Here is a 13,516-nt window from a genome sequence, read left to right on the forward strand (position 1 = left end):
CCATCTCGAGTCCTGGCAGGAAGGCTCGGGACGGAGCGGCTGGGCCCTCGGGCGGCCCTCACCCAAGATGGCGGCGCCCGGCGGGCAGGGCTGTTGATGGCGGGGGTGACGGCGGGGGCCATGGCGGCGGCCGAGGAGCGGAGGCCGGGGGACGCGGGCGAAGAAGAGGAGGAGGAGGAGGAGGTAACCTCGCGCGGGGGCCGGGAGGCCGGCCTCAACGCCGGGCGTCCGCGTTGGATCCGGGGGAGCCCGGGGAGGGCCTAGGCCACGAGGTCCGCTCCCTGGCGGGGGAACACGACTGGGGTGTCGCGAGACTGGGTCGCAGCGTGGAGACCGCGGGCCTCCTCCTGCAGCCTCCTCCTGCCGCCTCCTCCTGCCCGCCTCACGCTGACTCGCTTTTCTCTTCCAGGAGCAGCTGGTTCTCGTGGAACTGTCAGGAATTATCGACTCAGACTTTCTCTCGAAATGTGAAAATAAATGCAAGATATTGGTGAGCCTTCCTGAGCTGGGGGGAGTGTTGTCGATTTTGTTAAATTCAAGACAAGAGTTTTGACCTTAGAAGCTGTGATCTCTAAGGGTCCTCCTAGAACTATGGAAACATAGGAGACAGTGCCTGGCGTTGCTTGATTGTGTGACCGGAGAGGAGTCCTGGAATGTAGAGGAGGTCACATGCACGTCTTGGAATTGCAGAAGTCAAATGTGACTTGTATTCATTTACAATTTTTTGTTTTTGAGTTTTTTTATTTTTATTTGTTTATTTTTTTTGAGTTGGAGTCTCACTCTGTCACCCAGACTGGAGTGCAGTGGCCGCTCCTGGCCACCGCAGCCTCGACCTGCTGGGCTCTGGCGATCCTTCTGCCTCAGCCTTCCAAGTAGCTGGAACTACAGGCACACGCTACCTCGCCCGGCTAATTTTTTGATTTATTGTAGAGATGAGGTCTCGCTGCCCAGGCGGGTCTCGAACCTGCGGGCTCAGGCAGTCCACTCACCTCAGCCTCCCAAGGCGCGGGATTACAGGCTGAGCCACTGAGCCCGGCTTATTTTTATTTTTATTTATTCTTTTTTTTTTTTTTGAGTTGGAGTCTCACTCTGTCGCCCAGGCTGGAGTGCAGTGGCCACTCCCAGCCACTGCAGCCTCGACCTGCTGGGCTCCGACCTGCTGGGCTCTGGGGATCCTTCCACATCAGCCTTCCAAGTAGCCGGAATTACAGGCATGTGCTACCATGCCCAGCTGATTTTTTTTTTATTTATTGTAGAGATGAGGTGTCGCTGCCCAGGCGGATCTCGAACCCCTGGACTCAGGCAATCCACTCACCTCAGCCTCCCAAAGGCGTGGGATTACAGGCTGAGCCACCGAGCCCGGCCATTTACCATTTTAATACTGTTTTTTCCTTTCTTAAAACGTGAATACATTTTTTGGTCACCTTTTGTATATTGAAAAGAACACTCATTTTAGAAAGTGAGGGGGAAGAACACAGTGAAGGGAGGACCTTCAGTGTGCACAGGGTGGACCTGGGAGGAGTGGGGAAAGTGCCTGCTGGGAAGAGACTTCAGGGTCCCACACCCTGCCCTGGCCTTGGGCTAGGCCTGGGAAGCACCAAGTCTGTTTACCACTTTACCCTAAAGTCTTTGAATTACTGTTCAACCTGACAAAGCTTCCTCTATTCTCACCTTGAGCTTGAAGAAGGTATGGATTGAAATAGTCTTTGCTACTTGAGTATGAGCTAGTAACCCTGGGACCACAGCTGCTGTGATCACAGCCTTGACAGGATGCTCTAGGGCAGGCACATCCAGCCCAGGAGAGCTGGTCACACAGCCCCACACGCTTTTAATATCACATGTTTTTTAGCGTTTATTTTATGACCCCATGCGAAGTTCCTTTTGCGAAATTCACAGTCCCATCTTACTCATGACATTGCTTTTTGGCAGCACATATATCTGTGAGCAGTTGTTTTCAATAATGAAATACATGGAGAGGACAATTCGAACAAACATTTCTGATGAGCACCTTGAGAACTCACTAAGAATTGTGACGGCTTCACAGAACCAGACGTGGATAGATTCATTTTATAAACACAAGGTCAAATTTCCCACTAGTTTCATATTGTCCTCATTTCTCACTTTATAATAAAAAATATTTAAAGATAAAATAAGCTTTATTGTGTATATACACTAACTATATTATATAACGTATGTGCGTCCCAAGACAGTTCCTCTTTACTTGATGTGGCCCTGGTTAGCCAAGAGGTTGGACACCCTGTTCTAGAGAGTCCCCAGTTTGGAGATCAGTTTCCTTGGTAGCAAAGTTGTCATGGTGAAGGCTTTTTCTGATAATGGTTTTTTCATGAACCTTTCTTCTGTTTAGGGAATTGACACTGAGCGGCCCATTCTGCAGGTGGACAGCTATGTCTTTGCTGGGGAATATGAAGGTAGGTGGGTGTTAGGTAGATGAACTCCTTTTTTTAAAAAATATGGCTTTCAGAGAATGTGACTTTCAGCAACTTATCTTCAAATTTTTTGCAGACACTCTTGGGACCTGTGTTATATTTGAAGAAAATGTTGAACACGGTAAGTGATTGTTATACTGGCCCAAATCTTCACCACAATTCTGTGGGGGTAGATACCATTTTTGTCTTTGTTTTATTTTATTTTTTGAATTGGAATCTTGCTCTAGAGTGCAGGCTGGTGTACAGTGACAACCTCAACCTGCTGGGCTCAGCCTTCTAAGTAGTTGGAACTATAGGTGCATACTACCATGCCTGGCTAATTTTTTAATTTTTTGTAGAGATGATGTCTCGCCAAGTTACCCAGGCTGGTCTCGAAACCCTGGACTCAGGCAATCCTCTTGCCTCAGCCTCCCAAAGTGCTGGAATGACAGGTATGAGTCTTTGCTTCTGGCTGAGCCACATTTAATTCTGTTCATGATCTCACTACAAAGATGCAGCTACACATACTCCTTTTTGTGTCTCTTTGTGTATACATGGTAAATGGCCCTAAGGTGTTCACCTGGAGATTGAGGACTGAGTGTCTGAGTATATGTATCTTTGGCTTTACTGTTAGGTTGAGCCATGTGGTGTTACCAATTTCATGAGGGTCAGCTCAGTAGACACCGTGTGTTGCTCTTTAAAGTGTGACGCCAGCTTGTGCTTACAGCAGTGGTGCAGGGCAGCCTCAGTGCTCCTTGCCTTGGCCCAGAGCCTCCCCACTCCTGCCCAAGCATAGTTTTCTAAAAGCTTCAGCTCCAGGCAGAAGGCTGGCAACAAGTTTTTCCCCAACTTCTTTCCTGACCGGGAATGTCCCGCTGTACACTCTGACTTCAGGTAACAAGTCTGACTTGTCCTTCACTTTGAGGGGTAGAATTTTAGGTTCCAGTACCTTGCAGGGTCAGATCTCTGGCCCCTGTTTCCCACCACAGGGTGGGAGCCTGTTAGGCTTGTGGCTTTAGCCTCACTCCTAACTCTGTTTCTTTCCCTCTGGAGGTGTTTGTTTTTGTTGTGCCTTCAGATGTTTTGTATTTCATCTGTCATTTATATATGCTTGCAACAGGAGGAATGAGGCACAACTTAAATTTATTACACTATCTTGATAGGAAGTAGTTTAGTGTAACTCCCCAAACTGGAATTATTGGGCCTTTACATCACTGTTTTATTTAATAGCATTAAGCAGTGTAATAATTGAGTTCATTTTATGTTCCAGTGGATACAGAAGGCAGTAATAAAACAGTGCTAAAATATAAATGCCACACGATGAAGAAACTCAGCATGACAAGAACTCTTTTGACAGAAAAGAAGGAAGGAGAAGAAAACATAGGTTAGTTCACACAATTCTCTGAAAATGGGTGATCCCATGTTGACCTTGACAGTCTTGCGTTGCAGCCAGAACAAGTCAGTACTTACACTTTGGAGCAGTAACTCTATGTATATGTTTTATATGTTAAAATCGAGGGTGCTCTGTGAGAAGTGCCAAGCCCAGGTTTAAAATCCAGTGGATCCAACGCAGCCAAGGGCTTGGGGACATGTACAACACCTCTATCTGCTTTGCATTAAACAGTCATGAGGGTTTTGACGGGGACCTTGCTGTGACACCCAAGCCTGAGGGAGTTGTGCAGTACCTCTCTCTCCCTTCCTTTGTCCTCCCTCTGTTTTTCCTCTTCGCTCTAACTTCTTGTACCCTTTTCTAGTTCATACGTGTGGTGATTGGGTTTCCACGCTCACATGTGAGATGAGGGGGTAACCCTCAGATCCAGTTAACATGTTGGCATATTGCCCATCTGGCGAGGGAAGAAAAGCTTCCAAAGTGGAGTGGATATAGTGATTGTAGTGCTAGATTCTCAGAGTTTAACCCCAGGAGATCCCCTGGGAACTTCTGTCAGCTTTATAACCTTTCCCAAGAGGCTAATTGAAAGAGACTGGCTTTATATTTGTTTTGTTTATTTATGTATTTATTTATTTTGATTCGGAGTCTCACTCTGTTGCCCAGGATGGAGTGCAGTGGTACGCTCACAGCCACTGCAACCTCGACCTGCTGGGCTCAGGCAATCCTTCCATCTCAGCCTTACAACTAGCTGGAATTACAGATATGCACCACCACGCCTGGCTGATTTTTATAAGAGGCTGATTTATTGTAGAGGCAAGGTCTCACCAAGTTGTCCAGGCTGGTCTCATACCTGTGGGCTCAGGCAGTCCTCTTGCCTCTATCTCCCAAAGTGCTGGGACTATAGGCGTGAGCAACCACCCTCGGCTTGTTTATTTATTTGAGTCAGGGTCTCACTCTGTTACCCAGGCTTAGTGCAGTGGCACAATCATGGCTCACTACAGCCTCGACCTCCTGGGCTCAGGCAGTCCTTCTGCCTCAGACTCCTGAGTAGCTGGGACTCCAGATGCACGCCACCACGCCTGGCTGATATTTTAATTATTTTGTAGACTAGGTCTTGCTATGTTGCCCAGGTTCTTCTTGAACTCCTGGCTCAAGCAGTCCTCCCGCCTCAGCCTCCCAAAGTTCTGGGATTATAGGCGTAAGCCACCGTGCCAGGCCTAGATATTCTTATTAAAGGAAGTTATGAATTTCCGCTTCTTCTAGTCTTTAATAAGCTGATAGATCTTTGAGGAGATGGGTGTTTTGTAGTCAAATAAATTAGCAACCAGCTATTCAAGTCTGTAAGTTACCTGCTGCTGCCTAACAGGTTACCCCTAAACTTAACAGCAGAAAATAACAGCAACAAAAACCAGCATCTCACACAGTTTCTGTGACTCAGGGGTCTGGGGGCAGTTTAGCTGGGTGTTTCTGACTTGGTCTCTCATGAGGTTGCAGGCAGTGTGCTGTCGGGCTGCATTATCTGAACGCTCGACTGATGCGGGAAGATCTGATTGTAAGATGTGTGTTAGGTCAGTGAACTGAGCTGGTGTTGCAGGTGTGCAAAGAATTGCACAGAAATTAGATTAGAAAAGGAATGCTTATTTAGAAAGTAGAGAAAAAGGGTATATCCACTTCTCTAGGATTGGTGAGGGGGCCAGACACTTAAGGAACATTTGACTGCAAATACTTGAGTTCAAAAGCTTCCCTTTTAGTGGGGGCAGACTGGCAAGCACTCACGTCATGGTGAGGGGGTCTGTCTCTCGTATCTCTGACAACTGGATAGATGAGTGGATCAGTCATGAGCATGTGACAAAAGTGGGTGTGTAGTGGGATGGGTGGTCCGTGCTGGGGGTTGGGGGTGTTAATCACATGGACCAGAAGGGTTGGGCTGGTAGTAGAAAGACAGATTCTTGGGAGATGTTAATCTTAATGTCTTGTGACTCACCCAGAGTTCTGGGAAAGGATTATTGTTGTGTATGAGCTCAAGGAGACCAGAGAAACTCCATTTTGGGCTCCGTCCTCTCACTGGGTGAGTCACACGGCTGGCTGTTTTCAGAGGCTTCATCCTTGCCCTGTGGACTTCCCTCCCACAGGACTGACTCAGTTGCTCCTGACATTGTTGCTGGCTTCTTTCAGATAAAGTAATCCATGCAACAAGGTAGAAGCTACAGTGCCTTTTATGAATCAGCCTTAGAAGTCATCCTCTTGTGATTTTCTGCAGTATCCTGTTCTGTGCTGGAGGGAACTGCACAGGGCATGAATCCCAGAGGTGAAGATCACTGGGAACCATCCCGGAGGCTGGCTGGGAAACATGGCAACATATGGAAGGCTGAGCAAAACAGACTGGAGCTGTGACCCCTACCTTCTAGGAACCCTAGAAATTCTAAAGTAAATCACATTGAAACAAACATGGGGCCAGGCGCAGTGGCTCAGGCCTGGAATCACAGCACTTTGGGAGGCCAAGGCGAGAGAATTGCCTGAGCCCAGGAGTTTGAGGCCAGCCTGGGCAACATGGAAAGATCTCATCTCTACAATAAGTTAAAAATATTAGCTGGACTTGGTGGCGCACACCTGTAGTTTCAACTACTTGGGAGACTGAGGCAAAAGGATCATCTGAGCTCAGGAGGTTGAGGTTGCAGTAGCTGTGATGGTGCCACTGCACTCCAGCCTATGCAACAGAGTAAGACTCCAACTAAAAAAAAAAAAAAGAAAAGCAAGAAACAGACATAGATTAATATAACTCAACATCCAATAAATATTTTTATTTTTTTGTAGCGACAAGGTCTCACTATGTTGCCCAGACTGGTCTCAAATTCCTGGACTCAAGCAATTCTCTCACCTGGCCTCCCAAAGTGCTGAGATTACAGATGTGAGCCACCACACTTGGCCAATTCATTCTATTTTAAGTATCTGTTATATGCTGAGTATTATGCTAAATAACAGAGTAAAGACTGAGGTGGGAGAATGACTTGAGCCCATGAGTTAGAGGCTCTGGTGAGCCATGATTATGCCATTGTACTTCAGCCTTGGCAACAGAGCGAGACCCTGACTCAAAAAAAAAAAAAAAAAACACTAAAACTGAACAGATTCTAAAAAATAATAGACTGGACATGGTGGCTCACACCTGTAATCCCAGCACTCTAGGAGGCTAAGGTGGGAGGATTGTTCAAGACCAACCTGGACAACATAGCAAGACCCCAGCTTTACAAAAAATAAAAAAAATTAGCTGGGCATGGTGGCAAGCACTTGTAGTCTCAGCTACTCAGGAGGCTGAGGTGGGAGGACTGCTTGAACCCAGGAGTTCGAGGCCACAGTGAGCTATGATTGTCACTGCACTCCAGCCTGTGACAGAGTCTTACAAAAATAAATAAATACCTAAATAAACTGCTGCTATACAAATAGAAAAAGTATGTGATATGATCAATAGTTTGACAAAGCTGACCATATCTGTCAATAACAATAAATTTATGATCAGGACATGGAAATCTTTGGGAGGCTATTTTTCAGTCTATCATAATAAGTATTGTGTCTAGGAACAGAACAGGTTTTGAGCCTGGGTGACTAGGAAAACAATGTTATTCCATAAAAAAAGAAAAAAAGTCTATAGTTGAAGCTGAACTGGAGGGAAAGGGGCTAATACCATTTTTGATAGTGGGAGACTTTCCAGGAGTTACATGAAAAGGCGTTGGGATCAGCAGGTAGGAAACTTCCTCAAACAGCTGCAAAGGAGTTAGTCTGTGGTGGTAAAAGGAGAAGTGGATGCGTGGACTGGGTGGCTAAACAGGGCAGGGTGTCTCAGGACAGCACATAGAGTTTCCAAGAGGAAAGTGCATGGCTTGGGCTTGCCACAGAAATGATTGAGGATCCAGAAGGTCATAGGATAAAGGAAGAAACATGACTAGCATTGTTGGAGGACTTCCTGTCTTGGGGTTTTGAGAGACTGGAGTTCTGACTGAGTATGGAAAGGAACACACTTTTTTGAGTTTGTTTTGTTGAGAGCTTCTTATTCCACAATTGGATATTCCAACCCAAAATGATCTGGGAAGGCAGTAGAGTGTTGTCACCCATCACACGATGAAAATTGAATGGGACAGGGAGGGGACAGAGTTCCCTTGATGGCCCAGATGACAGAGCACTCAGGTTGTCTCTCAGGATGAGGTGAGAGCTGGACTCTGGATGAAGGGCATGGAATAGCGACTGGAGTAATGACTTGTAGTGATCCTGGGGAACATTCCCTGGAGGCATTTCAGAGTTCTGAGGAGGATGGAAAGCGCGTGGTTGTTTTATCCATAGGCATAGACACCATGTTCCTTGGTTTATGTTGGGGTTTTCGTTTGATACATATTCATAGGATGAAATTTACATGAAAAATATACCTTACTACCCCACGCCTTTTATATAAATATATGTATATATGTACATATATATTTTTTATTAAAATTTCTTTTTCATGTTTCTTTCTTGGTTCATTTCTCCTCTCCCCCAAATTAGGTGGGGTGGAATGGCTGCAAATCAAAGATAATGATTTCTCCTACAGACCCAACACGATCTGTAGCTTTCTACATGAAAATGAAGATGAAGAAGTAGTAACTGCAGCCCCAGATAAATCTTCAGAGTTGGAAGAGGACGAGGTGAAAGACAGTTCCCACCTGAGTTGTGAGCAGGAGAAAGCACTGCACTCAGAAATGGAGGATTCTGGTCTGCTTGACATCCCCTCTGAGACAGAAGGTTCTATTTTTATGGAAATTCAAGATGCAGCCTTAGAAATCATTCCTGAAGGAAATGTTTGTCACGACAGCTAGTCATGGACGTTTTGGTTCTTATATAAAACCAACAGCGGCGTGGCTTTCGGTGGCTCATTCTTGTACTGTTCTTGTTGGCTATACACACCTGTCATAGTACAACTTATTCTACCAGAATCATTCGGGACCAGACATGAGTTGAATTTTTTTTTTTTTTTGTGAGTTGGAGTCTCACTCTGTCGCCTAGACTGGAGTGCAGTGGCATGTTCATGACCAGCCAAGTGTCGATCTGCTAGGCTCCAGCGATCCTTCCAGCAGTCCTTCCACCTCAGCCTTCCAAGTAGCCAGAACTACAGGTGTGTTCAACCATGCCCATCTAATTTTTTTATTTTTTATTTTTTAGTGTAGAGATAAGGTCTCACCAAGTTGCCTAGGCTGGTTTCGAACCCGCAGATTCAGGCAATCCACTCGCCTCAGCCTCCCAAAGTGCTGAGATTACAAGCTGAACCACCGAGTCCAACCTGAATTTTCAAAAATATAATTCAAATAACTTTAGGGACTCTTATCTGGTGAGTCCTTTAAATATGAGGTTTTTTTGGTTTGTTTTTAACAGCAGGATTTATTGAGGGACAGTAAAGCTCCCATGGTGGGAGGAGACCCCAGGGGGCTGCCTGGTTTTTTTGTTTTTGTTTTTGAGTTGGGAGTCTCACTCTGTTGCCCAGGCTGGAGTGCAGTGGCACACTCACGGCCGGTTTTAGGATTGTCTGTCCACTGAGGGCCACGTTCAGCTTCTGAGGCTGCTGCATCACTGGCTCACGTTCCCCTTATCTTTAGAGCCATAGTGGTGGGCGAGGTCCTCTCCCATGTTGAACCTTCCTGTTCTTTCTTCTGCCGTCCCCTTTCTCTGATCTACTCTATGTCTTCCATTCCACTGTGAAAGGTCCATTTGATTACATTGGGCCCTCTCAGATCTCTTGATTTTAAGTTCTGTAACCTTAACTCAATCTGTAAAAGTATATTTTGCCATGTGACTTAACATACACGTTTGAAACTAGGGCATGGAAATCTTTGGGGGGATATTTTTTCACAATATATATTTTATCTAGGAACAGAAAATAATTTAGAAGTGCTTGAGAATAAAGCCATCATTCTGAATATTCTAGTATAATTTCACTCCTTTCCCATTTAGGGGTTATTGGAATTCAACAGGAGTGGCCATTTTATTATGGCAGGAACATAAATCTGTGCTAATTTGTATCTTTTTAAGTAAATTATTTACAAACTTTGATACTTTGTTATAGATTGAGCTACATGAGATTTTCACTATTTGTTTCTGACTACAAAACCAGCAATTGCATACAATTTAGCCTAGTACTAGTAAGTGAAAGCATACATCACACTAATGACATCTCACAACTGATAGAGAGCTATGACTGTTTTAAAAGGTTGGAGAGCTAATGTTCTAGGATGAGGAATTTTCTTCTGTAAAAAGTTTTCTTCTTTTTACGATTTAATTGGAAAACAACTTACCTTGACAAAAGCATTTCAAATCATATCTTCCCACTTTTGTATGACTTTTTTAGTCTTGGCTTTTATTTACTTATTTTTTTTTGAGATGGAATCTCACTCTGTTGCCTAGGCTGGAGTGCAGTGGCACGTTCAAGGCCACTGCAGCCTCAACCTCCGGCGATCCTTCCACCTCAGCCTTCCAAGTAGCTGGAACTACAGGCGTGTGCCACCACGCCTGGTTAATTTAGAACATTTTTTTTTGTAGAAGCAAGGTCTTGCCGAGTTGCCTAGGTTGGTCTTGAACCTCCAGGTTCAGGAAGTCCTCTTGCCTCAGCCTCCCAAAGTGCTAGGATTACAGAAGTGAGCCACCACGCCTGGCCTAGGCTCAGCTTTTAATAAGAAGCTTAATTTTCCTACCATGTGTATATATAGGAGAGACTGCTAATTGCCAGCCTCAGTTATCTGTTTCCCTACTTTTTTTTTTTTTTTTTGAGTAGGAGTTCCACTCTGTTGCCCAGTCTGGAGTATAGTGGCACGCTTATAGCCACCGCAGCCTTGACCTGCTGGACTCAGGTGATACTTCCGTCTCATCCTTTCAAGTATTCCTTTACTTCTTTGTAACAAATTCCAGAATATATTTAGGTTAGCCATCTGCCTGCTTTTCTTTGCAGATGCATGTGGCCCTTTGACTGCCCTGGCCTTTGGCATGGAGTCAGAAGTGTTGAGGAGCGCTTCTGGGAAGCTTCCTTATATGTAAAGGTGTAAGAGGAGGCAGGTCGGTTCATTCTCTCTTTCTTCCTGCTGGAACATGAAGGTGGTGGCCAGAGCTCCAGCAGGGTCCTGGGGCTTTAAAGCAGCCTTGGAAATAGAAGCCATGAGTAGCAGAGCAGCACTGTGGAAGACCGCCCTGATGCTGCAAGACTTCCCTGATTGCTCTCAGTAAAAGGGTAAACCCTTTCTCTTTCTCCCTGGCAAAATGACCTTGAGTTTGCCTGTCAGCACCACTTCTTTGGAAACCTACCAAGTAAGATAATAATGGAATGTCAGCTACAGTACTAGGCAATATTGTTTATGGTTAAAAATGACCCCTTGACTGAGTGCAGTGGCTCATTCCTGTAATCCTAGCACTTTGGGAGGCTGAAGCAGGAGGATTGTTTGAGCCCAGGCGTTTGAGACTACCCTAAGCAACATAGTGAGACTTCTTCTCTACAAAAATAAAAAAATTAGCCAGGCATGGTGGTGTGTGCCTGTAGTCTCAGCTACTCCAGTGGCTGAGACAGAAGAGTGAGATCCTCACTCCAAAAAAAAAAAGACTTCTTATTGGTAAATTATCTGGACCAAGAGGACTATACAAGTACTATATAAATGCTCACTGGAAAACATAGGCTTTGGGATTCCTGAAGTGTGGTGTTCTTTTTTTTTTTTTTTAATTTGGAGTCTCACTCTTCTCGCCCAGGCTGGAGTGCAGTGGCACACTCACAGTCACCGTAACCTCGACCTGCTGGGCTCAGGCGATCATTCTGCCTCAGCCTTCCAAGTAACTGGAACCACAGATGCACGCCACCAAGCCTGGCTAGTTTTTGTGATTTACAAGGTCTCACCAAGTTGCCCAGGCTGGTCTCGAACCCTTGGACTCAGGCAATCCTCTCGCCTCAGCCTCCCAAAGTGTTGGGATTACAGGCTGAGCCACCACGCCCAGCCAAGTGTGGTGTTCTTATTGCTAAGATTCCTAGCAGCTACACTCACAGGCTGCTTCAAGAGAACTCATTCTGTGGAACATGAAGCTTCTGAGCCTGGTGATGCCTGCACCCACCCAGATGGTCATGTTTCCTTATGTGTGATCTGGAATTGGAGACTGGAGTAGAGACTCCTGCTGAAATAGCCTCATGTGCGTTGCTAGTGTGCTTTTCTTGTTCTGTGTCCTGCAAAGCTAAGTGAGCCGGGTGCCAGGTGGGTTCTGTAGGATGTCCTAGGCTCTGCACGTGTGAATGTCATTCCAGACTTATGACTCCAGCGGCTGCTCAGGCAGAGAGGGTGTTGCCACTGCTGCCTCCGGTCTCCTTTGACATCAGAGAGAAACAGACTTCTCTCTTGTTTAAGATACTTCGTGGCCAGGCTCGGTGGCTCAACCTGTAATCCTGTGCTTTGAGAGGCCTAGGTGAATGAATTGCCTGAGCCCGCGGGTTCGAGACCCACCTGGGCGACTTGGTGAGACCTCATCTCTACAATAAATTAAAAATTAGCCGGGCATGGTAGCGCGCGCCTGTAGTTCCAGCTAAGGAAGGCTGAGGCGGAAGGACTGCTGGAGCCCAGCAGGTCGAGGCTGCGGTGGCTGGGAGCGTGCCACTGCACTCCAGTCTGGACAACAGAGTGAGACTCCGACTCAAATAAAAAAAAGAAAAAAAAAGATACTTCGTAATGAGCTTAATCCTCACCGACACATAAGTATTTTAGAAAACATGAAAAGTATAAAATAGTAAAAAGAAGTGGAAGACTCTTGAAGTTTGTACTCTTGCAAAAGAAACTGATCTGGACAATGATGGAGCTCGACCCTAAATGAAAGAGGAAGATAAAGTCTTAAATTTGGAAAAGAACATGATGAGTGTGAGCTCCATGCCTATTAACAAGAACAAATGTTGCCAGGCGTGGTGGCTCATGCCTGTAATCCCAGCATTTTGGAAGGTAGAGGTGAGAGGATTGCCTGAGTCCAGAGGTTCAAGACCAGCCTGGACAACTTGGCGAGACCTCATCTACAATAAATTAAAAAATTAACTGGGTGTGGTGACGCATGCCTGTATTTCCAGTTACTTGGAAGGCTGAAGCAGTAGATTGAGGGTGCTGTGGCTGTGATCATGCCACTGTGCTCCACCTGGGCGACAGAGTAAGACTGACTCAAAAAAAAAAAAAAAAAGAATAGTTGAGAATTTAGTAAAATAAAGTCTTATTTTTTAAGCTAATATTTTGTAAGACTAGAATTTCATATGTGAATTTCTCTGCCATTAATCAGCTGCCTTACTAACTTACTGGGTTACCTAAAAGCTAATATTAGGACCACAGTCACTATGTAGCTGTCACTACTACTTTAGAATGCAGTGGGTTGCTTTTATTTACAAATAATTGTTTTTTACTTAAAAAGGATTGTATTGTTAAAATGCATTGTAGCCATGAATAAGGCGGGATTGTGAACTTCAAAAATGGAACTACACATGGGGTCACAAAGAAGATAAATGCTAAAAAACATGTGATGTTAAAAGATTCTATAGACAAGCACAGTGACTCACGCCTGTAATCCCAGCATTTAGGGAGGCAGAGGCAAGAGGATTGTCTGATTGCCCAGGGGTTCGACACCTGCCTGGGCTACTTAGTGAGACTCTGTGTCTACAATAAATCAAAAAATTAACTGGGTGTGG

General features: G+C 45.4%; 1 protein-coding gene across 3 annotated transcripts; it reads left to right on the forward strand.

The window, feature by feature from the left end:
* The first annotated feature begins 112 nt into the window (after positions 1 to 112).
* On the forward strand, positions 113 to 8,712 carry GTF3C6 (general transcription factor IIIC subunit 6). 3 transcript variants are annotated; one of them, XM_008058984.2, is made up of 6 exons: positions 113 to 183; positions 410 to 490; positions 2,366 to 2,429; positions 2,524 to 2,568; positions 3,697 to 3,810; positions 8,347 to 8,712. In XM_008058984.2, exons 1-6 carry the CDS (start codon positions 121 to 123, stop codon positions 8,655 to 8,657), a joined length of 678 nt encoding a protein of 225 aa, XP_008057175.2. In that variant the 5' UTR covers positions 113 to 120; the 3' UTR covers positions 8,658 to 8,712. The 3 variants fall into 3 exon arrangements, with proteins under 3 accessions (XP_008057175.2, XP_021568527.1, XP_021568526.1); XM_021712851.1 differs by having other exon boundaries at positions 117 to 183; positions 413 to 490; XM_021712852.1 differs by lacking the exon at positions 3,697 to 3,810.
* The last annotated feature ends 4,804 nt before the right edge of the window (positions 8,713 to 13,516 follow it).

This window comes from Carlito syrichta, unplaced genomic scaffold (assembly GCF_000164805.1).
Source record: "Carlito syrichta isolate Samal-C Ts95f unplaced genomic scaffold, Tarsius_syrichta-2.0.1 Scaffold303669, whole genome shotgun sequence".
Taxonomy (NCBI): Eukaryota; Metazoa; Chordata; class Mammalia; order Primates; family Tarsiidae; genus Carlito; species Carlito syrichta.